The sequence below is a fragment of the Bombina bombina genome, chromosome 1, assembly GCF_027579735.1.
Source record: "Bombina bombina isolate aBomBom1 chromosome 1, aBomBom1.pri, whole genome shotgun sequence".
Lineage (NCBI taxonomy): Eukaryota > Metazoa > Chordata > Amphibia > Anura > Bombinatoridae > Bombina > Bombina bombina.
In genome coordinates, this window is record NC_069499.1 from 653,411,664 (window position 1) to 653,431,501 (window position 19,838).

Below are 19,838 nucleotides of genomic sequence, written 5' to 3' on the forward strand. Positions count from 1 at the left end.
TGGTTTCTAACAGGAATATCAATCAAGAGATTGTTGTTCCATCATTGTGTCCTAATCCTTCAAAGAAGGAACGTCTTTTGCATAATCTGGACGTAGTCCGTGCCTTGAAGTTTTACTTACAGGCTACTAAAGATTTTCGTCAAACATCTGCCCTGTTTGTCGTTTACTCTGGACAGAGGAGAGGTCAAAAAGCTTCGGCAACCTCTCTCTCCTTTTGGCTTCGGAGCATAATACGCTTAGCCTATGAGTCTGCTGGACAGCAGCCCCCTGAAAGGATTACAGCTCATTCTACTAGAGCTGTGGCTTCCACCTGGGCCTTTAAAAATGAGGCCTCTGTTGAACAGATTTGCAAGGCTGCGACTTGGTCTTCGCTTCACACCTTTTCAAAATTTTACAAATTTGACACTTTTGCTTCTTCGGAGGCTGTTTTTGGGAGAAAGGTTCTACAGGCAGTGGTTCCTTCCGTTTAAATTCCTGCCTTGTCCTTCCCATCATCCGTGTACTTTAGCTTTGGTATTGGTATCCCACAAGTAATGGATGATCCGTGGACTGGATACACTTAACAAGAGAAAACATAATTTATGCTTACCTGATAAATTTATTTCTCTTGTAGTATATCCAGTCCACGGCCCGCCCTGTCCTTTTAAGGCAGGTCTAAATTTTAATTAAAATACAGTCACCACTGCACCCTATGGTTTCTCCTTTCTCGTCTTGTTTCGGTCGAATGACTGGATATGGCAGTGAGGGGAGGAGCTATATAGCAGCTCTGCTGTGCGTGATCCTCTTGCAACTTCCTGTTGGGAAGGAGAATATCCCACAAGTAATGGATGATCCGTGGACTGGATACACTACAAGAGAAATAAATTTATCAGGTAAGCATAAATTATGTTTTCATAAGGAACGTCTTCTGCACAACCTAAACGTGGTTCGTGCTCTGAAATTCTATTTACAGGCGACTAAGGATTTTCATCAGTCTTCTGCTCTGTAGTTTTCTCTGGGAAACGTAAGGGGCAGAATTTACGGTTACTTCTCTTTCTTTGTGGCTGAAGAGTATAATTCACTTTGCCTATGAAACTGATGGACAGCGCCCTTCTGAGAAGGTTATGGCTTATTCTACGAGGGCTGTTTCCTCTTCCTGGGCATTCAAAAATGAAGCTTCTGCAGAACAGATTTTCAAGGCTGCAATTTGGTCCTCTCTACATACTTTTTCAAAATTCTATAAGTTTGATACTTTTGCCTTGGCTGAGGCTTCCTTTGGGGGAGAGGTTCTTCAAGCAGTGGTACCTTCTGTTTAGGTTCCCTGTCTTGTCCCTCCCTTATCATCTGTGTCCTCTAGCTTGGGTATTGATTCCCAATAGTAGTTAGATGATCCGTGGACTCATCGTGTCATTAGAAAGAAAACAAAATTTATGCTTACCTGATAAAGTCATTTCTTGACACAATGAGTCCACGGCCCGCCCTGTTCTTTTTGGACAGGGTTTGTTGGTATGTTATAAACTTCAGACACCTCTGCACCTTGTTGCTTCCTTTCTCTCATTTGCTTTGGTCGAATGACTTGGTTTGGAGGGAAGGGAGGTGAAATTTAACAGCTTTGCTGTGGAGGTTTTTGCCGCCTCCTGCTGGGCAGGAGTGCTATTCCCAATAGTAATTAGATGATCCGTGGACTCATCGTGTCGAGAAATAAATACATTTATCAGGTAAGCATAAATTTTTGTTTTTTTTAATTACTAGTTTATATTAATTATTTTGTATGTTTCTGTATTAATTAAAGGGACAAGAAACCCAAACTTTTTTCTTTTTTTTTTTTTTCATTTAGAACATCAGCTTTCCAATTTACTTTTTTTTTAATCAAATTTGCTTCATTTTCTTGTTATCTTTTGCCAAAGGAACACTGGCCAATCACAAGAGACAAATGTGTGCAGGCATCATTCAGCAGCTAGTTCCCACTAGTGTAGGATATGTGCATATTCTTTTAAAAAATGGATACTTAGAGAACAAAGCTTATTTGTAAATAAAAGTGAATTTGAATGCTTCGTAAAATGACATGCTCTACCTAAATCGTTCAAGTTAAATTTTGGCTTTTCTAGTCCTTTACGGATCTACTATTGTATGTAAATATTTTCTTTCTTTCTATTTATGGGGTAATAAAAAACAAACAAACAAAATAAACCTATTCTGTTTTTCATATTCTTCAAGACCTCTGGATTCTTCTCTCCAAGATATGGGCCCTCTTTCCTGTAATGCAGGACCACGGTATGTTGATTTACTTATTTATTGTGAGGGATAAAAATAAGTGTTATAAAGCAACTTGAAAGAATGTGTATAGTTTTTGTTACTTTAAGTAGTTGTGTTTCATTCTGTTTATATAAATACGTTTTCTTTTATAAAGTAGTGCGAGTCCACAAGCCATCACATGTGAGATTAAAACCCAGTCCATCAGGCAAAAAACCCAGAATACCAACAGTTTTTAACCCCTCCCACTTTCCAGTATGCCTTAACGTTTTTAAAGTCCAAGTGCTTCAAATTCTTTGTAGATGGGGGTTTTCTGACCAATGTGAGTGAGGCCTGTTATCCCATTCAGAGATTCGGGAATAGGGCAGAGTGGTGTAAAGATGCTCTTTTGGCTGTGAGAGTAAATCTCTCTTAGTTTTTTATTTAAATTTTTTTTATTGAGGTTATACATGTATTTAACAGTCAAGAGTTCAGTAGTAAATACAGTAGGTACATCCTAATTTGATTTAGCCATTACACTCATTCCTGAAAGAATAACGAAAATTCAAGGCTGCCAAAATACATAAGGTCAGTACAAATCTATTCAGCAATTTAGTACCAAACTAGAGAAATGGAACCTCATTTTATATTTATATACAAGATGAATGAACCTCTAATGTTGCAATCGGCCATTCATGGACCCACGTAAACTAAATGACTCAAGGAGGTGTTCTAAATAAAAACACGGTCACTCTTGGACCTCGAAATAAGAGTTAGATGGTATAGCAGGGTAAACAACTTATGAAATGTATATAAAACAAATCGCTCTGGAGTCTGTTGTATCTGTGTACTGTATTTTTCTCACAACTGGCTTAAATTAGAATTATGGGGCTATTCAAGGATTCTATAATGAGGATGCTATAAGTGTCCAGGTAGGGGCCCAGACTGGGAAAAAGCTTAAGCGTGGTTAGGTCACAAGGATTCCCTCGGGTATGCAGGAGCTATAGTAGTCAGTTATACTTCCCAAGTCCCAGACTTCCTTAGTTATGGAATGAAGCAGCTAGCTATATATTTGTAGCCCCATTGAACACTAACATGATGTCTGCACTAATACAAGGTGATAGTATAGGCAAACTTAGAACTAAACGCGTTTTGTATAACCCTATCTGTACCATTAAGCCTTGGAAGAGGTAAAGGATAGGGTTTGTTATATAAAGCAACGTTTAACCTCCCTGATTAGTATAATGAAACTAGAACCTATTGTGACAGAAAACAAAGAAAAATAGAACCACACTATTCACAACTTAGTAATATACAGTAGAGTTGTGCACAATAACTCTGGGAGGAGATAGAAGGTGCGTTCAAGCTAAACAATACTAGGAGAACGTTCGACATTTCAGCATGGGAGTTTCAAGGCAGTGTTAACTGGCGATATGCACTGGAGACTATGGAAAACTATGTGAGGAATATAGGACTAAAAGCTCCCAGTATCTGCATCTCAAACCATAATATTTTTATTTATATATATATATATATATATATATATATATATATATATATATATATATATATATATATATATATATATATATATATATATATATATATATATATATATATATATATATATATATATATATATATATATATATATAATGTCCAGGAAAAAAGCAGGCACTCACTGGGCTTTATATTAAAAGCATCCTTTATTACATATACTTAAAACGACATAACATTTCTGCACATATCTTGTGCCTTTGTCAAATGTCACCTTAACAAACACAACTAAGCACCTCAACCATCTAACAAACATTTAAAATGGCATTCCTTAAATACACAAAATACATGAAATATTTTACCGCCAAACCACTGCAATCCGAATCGGCTCCATGTGCGTCACAGACACGCAAAGACGTATTCAACGTCAAGACGTGGCTACCACCGTAACCACAGCAACAGGGCAAGCGTGTACAGGGGGCGGCGGCAACAGTCATACGTCATGTCCGTTCACGCGCATGCGCAACCTCACACTAACAGCAGTATAGCTCAGTGGTTGTCATAGCAACTGCTATAAACAAAACAGTGCGCAGTGTGAACGGGCCGACATAGAACTATAGCATGTAGATGACTGTGGTAGTTGTGTTATGGACTTGTACTGGAATCTGTGAAGGGAAAAAAAACCCAAACATTGGACCATGCAAAGATAGAGCATAACAAAGTCACAAATACCATCCATAACACGAAGCCCACATAAAGTGCAATAAAGACATAACTTGTGAGTACAAAAAGGAGATGAAATTACACACAATAGGCCTAATGGTAGAGAGTAAATGGTAAAGGGTAAATGGTAGAAGCCCTAAAAATAAAATCCTATTAGTACATAATAGGGTAGAAAAATGTATTCAACAACATTGTGCCAAATTGTTGATGTGTCAAAGAAACTCAACATACATACATAACGCCTAACAGGAGTATGGTAGAGACATAAATTGACAGCGAGACCCCATAGCAACCTTTTTCATCATTTGGCAGATGAGAAAGTGTTGAAGACCTAGTTCTTTTCTTAGGTATAGCTTTTTAGTAAAATGGGCTAAAGTCCAAATATGTATTCAGCCCCTTAGGTGCCAAAGTGTCAAGGCGATAGATCCATCTGTTCTCTCGTTGCAGTAATCTGTTAGCCCGATTGCCACCTCTAGTTGTAGGGGGTTCCTGGTCAATTAGCATACAGCGTATGCTCGAAACAGTATGTTTATATTCAACACAGTGCCGAGCTACCGGCTGGTCCGATTCACCCTGTTTAAGGGCCTCGCGTATGGCACACCTGTGGTTGGCCATCCGTTCACGAAAGGTGGTGACCGTTTTGCCCACATACACCTTGGAACACGGGCAAATCAGGATGTATATGACATAGGTGCTAGTGCATGGTCAGGCGATGATGGAATTTAAATCTGTAGTTATGTGGGTGCTGAAAGGTATCACCCCTCAACATTCCATTACAGGTGACACAGCTGGCACACGGGCAACAGCCCTTCTTTGAAGATTTCAGCCAGGTATCCTTTTTATAGTGTGTAGTTGGGTCAGCCTTAACAAGGATATCCCTCAGGTTTTTAGCTCTGCGGTATACCATCCTAGGTGCCGACATCTTTTGAAACGGCAGGGTGGAATCGCTTTCAACCACGGGCCAATGTTTCCTTACTGCTCCAGTTAGATTTCCACAATTAGGAACATATGTCGTGATCATATTCAACTGTTCCTTAGGTTGTATGTCCAAAGTCCCTGTACTCGAGGTAGTATGTAGCAGCTTCTCCTGGACATCATGTATCTCATCCATGGCATAACCTCTTGCCAATAGCTTCTTCCCCATTTCCTCCATATGTGCATTTGGGGTATCTTGCTGTTGTTTCTGATTACGCGGGTGAGCTGTGAGGTGAGGACACCCTTCTTTTGGTGCCTGGGGTGAAAACATCTAGCATCGAGAAGTGAATTGCGATCGGTCGGTTTCGTATATAATGATGTTCCGAACCGCAGTTCACCGCAGGCATCAACCTTAAAAATATTCAAATCCAAAAAATGTACATTTATTAGGTCTAATTCAAGTTTGAACCTAATGGGGCTTGCCATGGAGTTCAGACCTGACACCCACTCATGCAACATAGCTTCACTGCCCCGCCATATCAGAAACACATCATCGATATAGCGAGTATAGTACCTCACATATGGATGATCAAAGGGCTTCATGAGTTCTTGCTCATACCATGCCATGTATATGTTCGCGTAAGTGGGTGCCACGTTTGAACCCATGGCAGTCCCCGCTATCTATAGGTAGAAATTGCTCTCAAATTTGAAATAATTCTTCTCCAAACAGAGAGATATCAATTCACATAGGAATTCTATTGGTGGTCCGTTGTAGTGTATATTATCTGTCACCATGGACCTGACCGCCTCCACACCTCCCAAGTGGGGAATGACAGTGTAGAGGCTGTCAACGTCCATGGTGACCAGAATGTCATTAATCTGTAGGTCAGGGAATTCCTTAAGCATCCTAAGTAGACTCTGTGAGTCCTTTAGGTATGATTTTGTATTTTTAACCACATTCTGTAGATGTGAGTCAGCGTAGACAGCCAAATTGGTGAGCACTGAACCATGGGCCTGTTTGGATCTGTGATCGTTGCCACTCGGCAGTTTAAAGGTATTCTAACTTTCTTACTAATTCATTTATTTTGAACCATACGGCTCTGATTTTTGCCACTACTTGTTTTATAACAGCTTGACTATTTGTATATTTCTTCTGTTAAGTGTGATCAGTCCACGGGTCATCATTACTTGTGGGATATTAACTGCTCCCCTACAGGAAGTGCAAGAGGATTCACCCAGCAGAGTTGCTATATAGCTCCTCCCCTCTACGTCACCTCCAGTCATTCTCTTGCACCCAACGACTAGATAGGATGTGTGAGAGGACTATGGTGATATATTTAGTTTTTATATCTTCAATCAAAAGTTTGTTATTTTATAATAGCACCGGAGTGTGTTATTCCTTCTCTGGTAGAATTTGAAGAAGAATCTACCTGAGTTTTTCTATGATTTTAGCCGGAGTAGTTAAGATCATATTGCTGTTTCTCGGCCATCTGAGGAGAGGTAACTTCAGATCAGGGGACAGCAGGCAGATTAATCTGCAAAGAGGTATGTAGCAGTTTATTATTTTCTGACATGGAATTGATGAGAAAATCCTGCCATACCGTTATAATGTAAACTCAGCCTTGAATGCAGTAGATGTAGCTGATATCAGGCTGTCATGTATGTATATTTTACACTTCAGTTTTCTGGGAAATGGTACTTCTCTGGCTTTTAAACTGTATACATAGACTTAACCTATTTTGCAGGGACTTGCAATAGGTTTTAAATGACAATTAATTATTGAGGTAAAACGTTTTTTTGCTGGCATGTAAAAACGTTTTTTTTCTCTGAGGTACTGGGTGAAAAAATGTTTTGGGCACTTTTTTTCCACTTGGCAATAGTTTTGATTTAAATTAGAGCAGTTCACTGATCCCTCTCACTGTTATGTGTGTGGGGGAGGGGCCATTTTGGTGCTTTCACTATGCATCAGAAAAACTCAGTCAGAGGTTCATTTTCTTCCTGCATGATCCGGTTCATCTCTACAGAGTTCAGGGATCTCAAGAGTCTTTTTTGAGGGAAGTAATCATTCACAGAGCTGTGCTGATTGTATTGACTGTGATATAAAAAACGTTTATTTGTGTATTTTTTTTCTGCTGCCTGGGTTAGTTATCATTTGCTGAGGGGAACAATCCTTTGCTAAAACTGTATATTCTGACAAAGATTGATGCTATAACTTAATTATTTTATCTGTTATAATATTTTTCTGTGCTTCTTAAAGGCACAGTTCGTTTTCATATTATTTGTAAATTACTTTGAAAAGTATTTCCAAGTTGCTGTTTATTTGCTAGTGTGTTAAACATGTCTGATTCAGAGGAAGATATCTGTGCTATATGTGTTAATGCCAAAGTGGAGCCCAATAGAAATTTATGTACTAAATGTATTGATGCTACTTTAAAAAATAGTCAATCTGTACAAATTGAACATATTTCACCAAACAACGAGGGGAGAGTTATGCCGACTAACTCGCCTCACGTGTCAGTACCTGCATCTCCCGCTCAGGAGGTGCGTGATATTGTAGCGCCGAGTGCATCTGGGCGGCCATTACAAATCACATTACAAGATATGGCTACTGTTATGACTGAAGTTTTGGCTAAACTACCAGAACTAAGAGGTAAACGTGATCACTCTGGGATGAGAACAGAGTGCGCTGATAATGCAAGGGCCATGTCTGATACTGCGTCACAGTTTGCAGAACATGAAGACGGAGAGCTTCATTCTGTGGGTGACGGTTCTGATCCAAATAAACTGGACTCAGACATTTCAAATTTTAAATTTAAGCTTGAGAACCTCCGTGTGTTACTAGGGGAGGTATTAGCGGCTCTGAATGATTGTAACACAGTTGCAATCCCAGAAAAAATGTGTAGGTTGGATAAATATTTTGCGGTACCGACGAGTACTGACGTTTTTCCTATACCTAAGAGACTTACTGACATTGTTACTAAGGAGTGGGATAGACCCGGTGTGCCTTTCTCACCCCCTCCTATATTCAGAAAAATGTTTCCAATAGACGCCGCCACACGGGACTTATGGCAAATGGTCCCTAAGGTGGAGGGAGCAGTTTCTACTTTAGCTAAGCGTACCACTATCCCAGTGGAGGATAGCTGTGCTTTTTCAGATCCAATGGATAAAAAATTAGAGGGTTACCTTAAGAAAATGTTTGTTCAACAAGGGTTTATATTGCAACCTCTTGCATGTATTGCGCCTGTCACGGCTGCAGCAGCATTTTGGTTTGAGTCTCTGGAAGAGACACTTCAATCATCCACACTAGATGACATCACACACAAACTTAAATTCCTTAAGTTAGCTAATTCATTTATTTCAGATGCCGTAGTACATTTAACTAAACTTGCGGCTAAAAATTCAGGATTCGCCATTCAGGCACGCAGAGCTCTGTGGCTAAAATCCTGGTCAGCTGATGTTACGTCTAAATCTAAATTGCTTAATATTCCTTTCAAAGGGCAGACCTTATTCGGGCCCGGCTTGAAAGAGATTATTGATGACATTACAGGAGGTAAAGGTCATGCCCTGCCTCAGGACAAGGCCAAAGCCAAGGCTAGACAGTCCAATTTTCGTTCCTTTCGTAATTTCAAAGCAGGAGCAGCATCAACTTCCTCTGCACCAAAACATGAAGGAGCTGTTGCTCGCTACAGACAAGGCTGGAAACCTAACCAGTCCTGGAACAGGGGCAAACAGGCCAGAAAACCTGCTGCTGCCCCTAAGACAGCATGAATTGAGGGCCCCCGATCCGGGACCGGATCTAGTGGGGGGCAGACTTTCCCTCTTCGCCCAGGCTTGGGCAAGAGATGTTCAGGATCCCTGGGCGTTAGAGATCATATCTCAGGGATACCTTCTGGACTTCAAATCCTCTCCCCCAAGAGGGAGATTTCATCTGTCAAGGTTGTCAACAAACCTAACAAAGAAGGAAGCGTTTCTACGCTGCGTACAAGATCTTTTATTAATGGGAGTGATCCATCCAGTTCCGCGGTTGGAACAAGGACAAGGGTTTTACTCAAATCTGTTTGTAGTTCCCAAAAAAGAGGGAACCTTCAGGCCAATCTTGGATTTAAAGATCCTAAACAAATTCCTAAGAGTTCCATCGTTCAAGATGGAAACTATTCGAACAATTTTGCCCATGATCCAAGAGGGTCAGTACTTGACCACAGTGGATTTAAAGGATGCTTACCTTCACATACCGATTCACAGAAGTCATTACCGGTATCTAAGGTTTGCCTTTTTAGACAGGCATTACCAGTTTGTAGCTCTTCCATTCGGACTGGCTACGGCTCCAAGAATCTTCACAAAGGTTCTGGGCACTCTTCTGGCGGTACTAAGACCGCGAGGAATTTCAGTAGCTCCGTACTTAGACGACATACTGATACAAGCTTCAAGCTTTCAAACTGCCAAATCTCATACAGAGATAGTACTGGCATTTCTAAGGTCGCATGGATGGAAAGTGAACGAAGAGAAAAGTTCTCTCTTTCCACTCACAAGAGTTCCCTTCCTGGGGACTCTGATAGATTCTGTAGAAATGAAGATTTACCTGACAGAGGACAGGTTAACAAAACTTCAAAGTGCATGCCGTGTCCTTCATTCCATTCAAGAGACCAGAAATTCTCTTCTATGGTGGCTTTATCGGCCACATCTGTCCAGGGGAATGCCATTCAGCAGGCCAGACTGGTCAATTGTAACAACAGACGCCAGCCTACTAGGTTGGGGCGCTGTCTGGAATTCTCTGAAGGCTCAGGGACTATGGAATCAGGAGGAGAGTCTTCTTCCAATAAACATTCTGGAATTGAGAGCAGTCCTCAATGCTCTTCTGGCTTGGCCCCAGTTAGCAACTCGGGGGTTCATCAGGTTCCAGTCGGACAACATCACGACTGTAGCTTATATCAACCATCAGGGAGGGACAAGAAGCTCCCTAGCAATGATGGAAGTATCGAAGATAATTCGCTGGGCAGAGTCTCACTCTTGCCACCTGTCTGCAATCCACATCCCGGGAGTGGAGAACTGGGAGGCGGATTTCTTAAGTCGTCAGACTTTTCATCCGGGGGAGTGGGAACTTCATCCAGAGGTCTTTGCCCAAATACTTCGACGTTGGGGCAAACCAGAGATAGATCTCATGGCGTCTCGACAGAACGCCAAGCTTCCGCGCTACGGGTCCAGATCCAGGGATCCGGGAGCGGTCCTGATAGATGCCTTGACAGCACCATGGACCTTCAGGATGGCTCATGTGTTTCCACCTTTCCCGATGCTTCCTCGATTGATTGCCAGAATCAAACAGGAGAAAGCATCAGTGATTCTAATAGCGCCTGCATGGCCACGCAGGACTTGGTATACAGATCTGGTGGACATGTCATTCTGTCCACCTTGGTCGTTACCTCTGAAACAGGACCTTCTGATTCAGGGTCCTTTCAAACATCAAAATCTAACTTCTCTGAAGCTGACTGCTTGGAAATTGAACGCTTGATCTTATCAAGGCGTGGTTTTTCTGAGTCAGTTATTGATACCTTAATACAGGCTAGGAAGCCTGTTACCAGAAAGATTTACCATAAAATATGGCGTAAATACCTATATTGGTGCGAATCCAAAGGTTACTCTTGGAGTAAGGTTAGGATTCCTAGGATATTGTCTTTTCTACAAGAAGGTTTAGAAAAGGGGTTATCCGCTAGTTCCTTAAAGGGACAGATCTCAGCTCTGTCCATTCTGTTACACAAGCGTCTGTCAGAAGTTCCAGACGTTCAGGCTTTTTGTCAGGCTTTGGCCAGGATTAAACCTGTGTTTAAAGCTGTGGCTCCACCATGGAGTTTAAACCTTGTTCTTAACGTTTTACAGGGTGTTCCGTTTGAACCCCTTCATTCCATTGATATAAAGTTGTTATCTTGGAAAGTTCTATTTTTAATGGCTATTTCCTCGGCTCGAAGAGTCTCTGAGTTATCAGCCTTACATTGTGATTCTCCTTATTTGATTTTTCACTCGGATAAGGTAGTTCTGCGTACTAAGCCTGGGTTCTTACCTAAGGTAGTCACTAACAGGAATATCAATCAGGAGATTGTTGTTCCATCCTTGTGCCCAAATCCTTCTTCGAGGAAGGAACGTCTTTTGCACAATCTGGATGTAGTTCGTGCCCTTAAATTTTATTTACAGGCAACTAAAGATTTTCGACAAACGTCTTCCCTGTTTGTCGTTTACTCTGGTCAGAGGAGAGGTCAAAAAGCTTCTGCTACCTCTCTCTCTTTTTGGCTTCGTAGCATAATTCGTTTAGCTTATGAGACTGCTGGACAGCAGCCTCCTGAAAGAATTACAGCTCATTCCACTAGAGCTGTGGCTTCCACTTGGGCCTTTAAGAATGAGGCCTCTGTTGAACAGATTTGCAAGGCTGCAACTTGGTCTTCGCTTCATACTTTTTCCAAATTTTACAAATTTGACACTTTTGCTTCCTCGGAGGCTATTTTTGGGAGAAAGGTTCTTCAGGCAGTGGTTCCTTCTGTATAAAGAGCCTGCCTATCCCTCCCGTCATCCGTGTACTTTTGCTTTGGTATTGGTATCCCACAAGTAATGATGACCCGTGGACTGATCACACTTAACAGAAGAAAACATCATTTATGCTTACCTGATAAATTCCTTTCTTCTGTAGTGTGATCAGTCCACGGCCCGCCCTGTTTTTTAAGGCAGGTAAATATTTTTTAAATTATACTCCAGTCACCACTACACCCTTGGCTTCTCCTTTCTCGTTGGTCCTTGGTCGAATGACTGGAGGTGACGTAGAGGGGAGGAGCTATATAGCAAGTCTGCTGGGTGAATCCTCTTGCACTTCCTGTAGTGGAGCAGTTAATATCCCACAAGTAATGATGACCCGTGGACTGATCACACTACAGAAGAAAGGAATTTATCAGGTAAGCATAAATTATGTTATTGTTATGTGCTACAAGCATGTACCACACATTAATGGGTTATGTGAAGTTTGGCGCTGTTTGTATACTGGCACCTTTACTATTGTTATCCACGCACGCTTCTTTATATCTTTTTGTTTTGATGCCCTAGTATGTGGGACTTGGTTCTCTTCTATTCTACTCTTATCTTAAGTACTTTTCTGGCTATTATCATCTGCTATGTTTATATATACAATTTTTACAGTGTGATTCCCTTTTGCGTCCTGTCATTATCTGCTTTACGTGCTTTGGTAAGCACATAGCAGGCGTTCCACGCTTCTGCCATTGTTTCTCTGTTTTATGTTTTTGGTCATAATCCTGTTGGCTCATTATGTTAATTACATACTTTCCATTTTTGCCTAGTTCCTGTCTGGTCCTTATTTCACGTTAGTGTTTGCATTTATCAAGTTTTACTACAAATATTACCACATGGGACTATTGATTTGTGTATACCACATTGCTCTGGTATACACACTGATACATAGTATGTTTGTTTGGCATTTCTCTTTCTCTGATGGTCTCTGGCCATCGTTGTTATTGTTATCTTCATTTCAGCATATTATTTTCTTTTGTATTTCTGTCCTGTATGTCCTTGGTTTGTTCCTTGGGTATCCTTTGTTGAAAGTTGGAAGATCCACATCTCAGACTGCATAGTCTGTATAGTCGTTGTTATTGTTATCTTCATTTCAGCATATTATTTGCTTTTGTATGTTTGCCCTGTATGTCCTTGGTTTGTTCCTTGGGTATCCTTTGTTGAAAGTTGGAAGATTCCCATTTCAGACTGTACAGTCTGTTTTAAACATATTGGTGATGGTGATATAGGTAGTTTGTGTCATGTTGTGTGTTGTTCCTGTTGCTCCTATTCTATTATTTGTCTATATGTTTGTCTTTCAGATTATACCTGTCCTGATGAAGGCCCAACAGAGGGCCGAAACGTCGACCATGTATTAATGTTCTAAGAATAAAGAAAATATTATTCTCTATACAAATCCTGAGAGTGCCCTTCTTCCACATTGATCTCTCTCTCTCTCTCTCTCTCTCTCTCTCTCTCTCTCTCTCTCTCTCTCTCTCTCTCTCTCTCTCTATATATATATATATCTATATATATCTATATCTATATATATCTATATATATATATATATATATATATATATATATATTCTACAACTGCAGCTAAACATGCTGGCTCCGTATACATGCATTGCGAACTATATAAACATACAGACTTTAAGGTACAGAGTCCTCATTGGTCCGACCAGAGCTAGGAATGCAAGCTCGGTCTCTTTTTTTTTTTTTTTTATTTTAATGGGAGGCAGAGGCCACATTTCACCATCCTGGGCAAATGAAGTGGATATAGCCTGGGGCACTGCTAACTCAGGAGTCTGTTTGTCAGGATCAGGCTTGAGGTATGTTGGCTTGGTTAGGGAGAAAACAGAACCCACATCCCGGGGCATATTCAGCAGATCCTGGCAGTTACACAGGTATCACTTTGCTCCTTCCATATACAACCAGTGGGTTCAGGGCCCCGGTACGCCACTTCTAGTGCTGAGTGGTCAGATCTAGGTGAGGCTTGTAGCTTTGTTCCATCTCCTCCATCAGGCTGATTCTCTGCTCTGTTGGCACTTTAACAAGCATGACCATGAGGTTGCCATTCGTTCTGTGCGATGTCTCTGAGTAGCAGCATTATTTTTTTGGGCACACGTGGCTAGTGTGTTATGTTCTAATCTTCTGCCTATTCTCTCTTCATGATCCTCCAGCAGCGATTTAATAGAAAAGTAGAGCTCCTCCATGTTAAAGTAAAGTTAGGTAGATTTCTTGAAGATCTCTTAAGTTATTGCAACACACTCACAGCGTTGTGCAATGGTAGAGCCCTGAGGAATTTAGGATCATCATGTAAAGTATAATTAGCTTGATTGCAGCAATTTTAGTTTCTTGCCAGATTGCAACTTATTCCAGTGTTTTGTCAAGCCAAATCTATCAAGGCTGGAGCAGCACACAAAACTGCGACCTATCATGGCGCCGCCTGGAAGTTCCCCATCCTATTAGTATTTTGTTACCAGCCTGCCTCAGGTGTTAATCGGAGTTATCCTGCAGCCTTCTCCTTTTGGCCCTGTCACTACTCCTATTTAAGATCCTGTGCTAGTATTTAGTACAAAGGATGGGCTCTTCTTCTGGAAACATGTCCCTGGTGCTGGTAAGCATGGTAGGGTGGGTGCTATAAGGTATTGTATTACTGTGTATCATAGCCAGAGGTCATATTACCTTTTTCACAGACTTAGATATACACATTTTTTTTTTTATTAATAAACAGTTTTATTATACACATTTTGTTTTTTAAGTATGTTTTAGCACATTTTGCATGATTACACTTAAGGCCTCTTCAACTTCAGATGCTCAGACAGCAGAACGGAGATTAAAGTAAATTGTTCCAAAGAATTTTCCTACACCCCAGGACCAGACAGTCTCTTAGTGGCAGAATCACCAATAAGTGATTCAGGTGGCAGCTTTTCTCCGTCTGTCTTGGGTAGTCATCACTATAGATGCCAGTTTATTTGGATGGGGCATAGTCTGGAGCCCTTGAAAGAGTGCAAGGGGTTTGGTCTCCTCATGAGGCAAGGTTACGTATCAATATTTTAGAACTCTGAGCTAACTTAAAAAAATATTCAGAATTGGCCTCTTCTACATCAATAGTAACTTCTGTGATTTCAATATAATATTACAGCAGTGGCGTATATCAGTCATCAGGGAGGAACTCAATGTCCTCTGGCGATGAAGGAGGTGTCTCAAATTCTGAAATGGGCAGAAAAGAATACCACGTACCGGGGGTAAAAAATTGGGACTTTAACCCCTTAATGACCGCAGCACTTTTCCATTTTCTGTCCGTTTGGGACCAAGGCTATTTTTACATTTTTGCGGTGTTTGTGTTTAGCTGTAATTTTCCTCTTACTCATTTACTGTACCCACACATATTATATACCGTTTTTCTCGCCATTAAATGGGCTTTCTAAAGATACCATTATTTTTATCATATCTTATAATTTACTCTAATTTTTTTTATAAAATATGAGGAAAAAATGGAAGAAAACACACTTTTTCTAACTTTGACCCCCAAAATCTGTTACACATCTACAACCACCAAAAAAATCCCATGCTAAATAGTTTCTAAATTTTGTTCTGAGTTTAGAAATACCCAATGTTTACATGTTCTTTGCTTTTTTTGCAAGTTATAGGTCCATAAATACAAGTAGCACTTTGCTATTTCCAAACCACTTTTTTTCAAAATGAGTGCTAGTTACATTGGGACACTGATATCTTTCAGGAATCCCTGAATATCCATTGACATGTATATATTTTTTTTTAGAAGACATCCCAAAGTATTGATCTAGGCCCATTTTGGTATATTTCATGCCACCATTTCACCGCCAAATGCGATCAAATAAAAAAAATTGTTCACTTTTTCACAAATTTTTTCACAAACTTTAGGTTTCTCACTGAAATTATTTACAAACAACTTGTGCAATTATGGCATAAATGGTTGTAAATTCTTCTCTGGGATCCCCTTTGTTCATAAATAGCAGACATATATGGCTTTGGTGTTGCTTTTTGGTAATTAGAAGGCTGCTAAATGCCACTGCGCACCACATGTGTTTTATGCCCAGCAGTGAAGGGGTTAATTAGGGAGCATGTAGGGAGCTTGTATGGTTAATTTTAGCTTTAGTGTAGTGTAGTAGACAACCCCAAGTATTGATCTAGGCCCATTTTGGTATATTTCATGCCACCATTTCACCACCATATGCGATCAAATTTAAAAAAACGTTAAATTTTTCAAAATTTTAGGTTTCTCACTGAAATTATTTACAAACAGCTTATGCAATTATGGCACAAATGGTTGTAAATGCTTTTCTGGGATCCCCTTTGTTCAGAAATAGCAGACATATATGACTTCGGCGTTGCTTTTTGGTAATTAGAAGGCCGCTAAATGCTGCTGCGCATCACACGTATATTATGGCTAGCAGTGAAGGGGTTAATTAGGTAGTTTGTAGGGAGCTTGCAGGGTTAATTTTAGCTTTAGTGTAGAGATCAGCCTCCCACCTGACACATCAGACCCCCTGATCCCTCCCAAACAGCTCCCTTCCCTCCCCCACCCCACAATTGTCCCCGCCATCTTAAGTACTGGCAGAAACTCTGCCAGTACTAAAATAAAAGGTTTTTTTAATTTGTTCTTTTTTTTTTTTTTAGCATATTTACATATGCTACTTTGTAGAATCCCCCCTTAGCCCCCAACCTCCCTGATCCACCCCCAAAACAGCTCTCTTACCCTCCCCCTCTGCATTATTGGGGGCCATCTTGGGTACTGGCAGCTGTCTGCCAGTACCCAGTTTCAAGAAAAAAACGTGTTTTTTTAAAACAAAAATATAAATTCTGTAGTGTAGATTCACCCCCCCTAACAGACAAACCCCAACACCTTAATTGATTTATAAATAAAAAAACTTTTATTCCCTTTTGTATGCTTTTTTTTTTTTTACTTTATTCTGTAGTGTAGCGGTTCCCACCCGCTCCCTCCCCGTGCACGCCCCCGCCCTTCTGTGCACGCACGCGCGCCAGTGCGCGCCCCCGACCGCCCACGCCCACGATCCCGCCCCTCCTGCAAGTCGCCAAGGCCATCGATGGCCACCACCCGCCTCCCACCAGCCTCCCACCCACCAACGCCGGTAAGCCAACAATCTCCGGTGCAGAGAGGGCCACAGAGTGGCTCTCTGCACCGGATGGCTTAAAAATGTTATTGCAGGATGCCTCGATATCGAGGCATCACTGCAATAACCGGAAAGCAGCTGGAAGCGAGCAGGATCGCTTCCAGCTGCTTTCCAGACTGAGGACGTGCAGGGTACGTTCTCAGGCATTAACTGCCTTTTTTCTGAGGACGTACCCTGCACGTCCTCAGTCATTAAGGGGTTAAAGTATTTAACGAGATAGCCAGAGAACTTAAGACATGGCTCAAAAATAGAGGATACAGTCGCAGGATAATACGCAAAGCTTATCAGAGAGCAAAGAGAACACCCAGGGAATCATTACTAATCCCTAAAAAGAAAGTACAATCTGCAGAAAAAGAAGTCAGATTTGTTACTACATATAATAATAACCATAACAAAATTACAAATATTTTGAACAAACACAGTGGAATTCTCAAATCTGACAAAGATCTATCACCATTTGTGGGTGAGAGAATAAAGACAAGCTGGAGAAGAGCTCCGACAATAGGTAACATGTTGGTTAAGAGCCATTTTACCAAGAGAAGAACGAACAAATATATATGTGGTACATATGCATGCGGTACATGCAGTTTTTGTCAATATATCTCGAATGAGAGAGAATATGTGACTCGAACAGGAAGCAAGAAAAGGATGCTTAGCTTTGCCAATTGTAAAACCAAAAATGTAGTATATTGTCTATTATGTAAATGTGGCAAAATGTACATCGGAATAACCACACGAGAGCTACGTACGCGACTGGGTGAACATATAAGTAGTATAAAGAACTGTCTGAAAGATCAAGAAAAAGGAAAGAATCTAACCCCTGTTGCCAAGCATTACCTAAAGAGTCATGGTACTAAACCTGAATTAAAAGTATCAGTACTGCAAGTAATCAAACCCTGTATTAGAGCAGGAAATGTGGAAAGCATGCTACTCCAAGCGGAGTGCCGCTGGATATTCTGGTTGGACACTCTAGCACCGCTAGCTCTCAATGAACAAGATGGATATAATTCTTTCTTGTGAATCTGTAGAAATATATCAACATATGTTACAAACAATTGTTATCTGTCTGATAATCTGTCTAATACTATCATCATCATGGATTTAATAATACTAAGACACACACACTAATGACAAATGAACAAATAAAGACACAAAGCCATAAATGCAACTATGTGTTTATTATAGTAATGGATGATATAGCATGAAACAAAAACTCAAAAATTTTAATATGAGCTTACTCTATTCAATATGGCTTTTGGAATACACACTGCTACACAGAGACAGCTTAAGATGTACAATCTAACATAAATCAGTATGAATGCAATTCCTTGTGTCATAAAACTTCAAATTGTGTTTGGCATTGATATGGTTAATGTATATATTACTGTGGTTAATACACTAATACACAATTGATATGTTTTTAAAATATGGAGATATGTATGATTCGTAACTCACATAACACACCGTATATACTGTATTTGTATACAAAGAGAGAAGCGCTCTACCAGGAACGAACAACAGCTCAGTGGCTTGTTCTATGGCGATTTACCACCCGGAAGCAGCCTCTTTTAGACCAGGGTGCTTTTCACAGAAGAAAACTTTCCTGAAGTATATCAGTCTGATCCCGCCAAGTAAGGTCAGTCCAGCCCCAAAATACCAGGCAATTCTCCTCTGAACAAGGAACATGACAACCCCAGACGATCGTTTCGGCCTCCTATGGGCCTCGTCAGTGAGGTGCAGCCACATTCCTCTAAGCACACTGGGCAAGGAGTCCACGTCTGGTTTCCCCCATCACCCATAGGGAGACTTCCCCAGGGTCATAATAATTTGCATACAAAGAGAGAAGCGCTCTACCAGGAACGAACAACAGCTCAGTGGCTTGTTCTATGGCGATTTACCACCCGGAAGCAGCCTCTTTTAGACCAGGGTGCTTTTCACAGAAGAAAAAGAGATCGTCTGGGGTTGTCATGTTCCTTGTTCAGAGGAGAATTGCCTGGTATTTCGGGGCTGGACTGACCTTAATTGGCAGGATCAGACTGATATACTTCAGGAAAGTTTTCTTCTGTGAAAAGCACACTGGTCTAAAAGAGGCTGCTTCCGGGTGGTAAATCGCCATAGAACAAGCCACTGAGCTGTTGTTCGTTCCTGGTAGAGCGCTTCTCTCTTTGTATGAAAATTATTATGACCCTGGGGAAGTCTCCCTATGGGTGATGGGGGAAACCAGACGTGGACTCCTTGCCCAGTGTGCTTAGAGGAATGTGGCTGCACCTCACTGACGAGGCCCATAGGAGGCCGAAACGATCGTCTGGGGTTGTCATGTTCCTTGTTCAGAGGAGAATTGCCTGGTATTTCGGGGCTGGACTGACCTTAATTGGCAGGATCAGACTGATATACTTCAGGAAAGTTTTCTTCTGTGAAAAGCACACTGGTCTAAAAGAGGCTGCTTCCGGGTGGTAAATCGCCATAGAACAAGCCACTGAGCTGTTGTTCGTTCCTGGTAGAGTGCTTCTCTCTTTGTATGAAAATTATTATGACCCTGGGGAAGTCTCCCTATGGGTGATGGGGGAAACCAGACGTGGACTCCTTGCCCAGTGTGCTTAGAGGAATGTGGCTGCACCTCACTGACGAGGCCCATAGGAGGCCGAAACGATCGTCTGGGGTTGTCATGTTCCTTGTTCAGAGGAGAATTGCCTGGTATTTCGGGGCTGGACTGACCTTAATTGGCAGGATCAGACTGATATACTTCAGGAAAGTTTTCTTCTGTGAAAAG

The 19,838-nt window shown here is 41.0% G+C and overlaps 1 protein-coding gene across 1 annotated transcript in view; it reads left to right on the forward strand.

The window, feature by feature from the left end:
- STAG2 (stromal antigen 2) overlaps positions 1 to 19,838 on the forward strand; it is an 848,979-nt gene that overhangs the window by 128,804 nt on the left and 700,337 nt on the right. Inside the window, exon 3 of the mRNA XM_053699120.1 lies at positions 2,197 to 2,253. Coding sequence (XP_053555095.1) covers positions 2,197 to 2,253 — 57 coding nt within the window. The remainder of the gene's footprint in view (positions 1 to 2,196; positions 2,254 to 19,838) is intronic.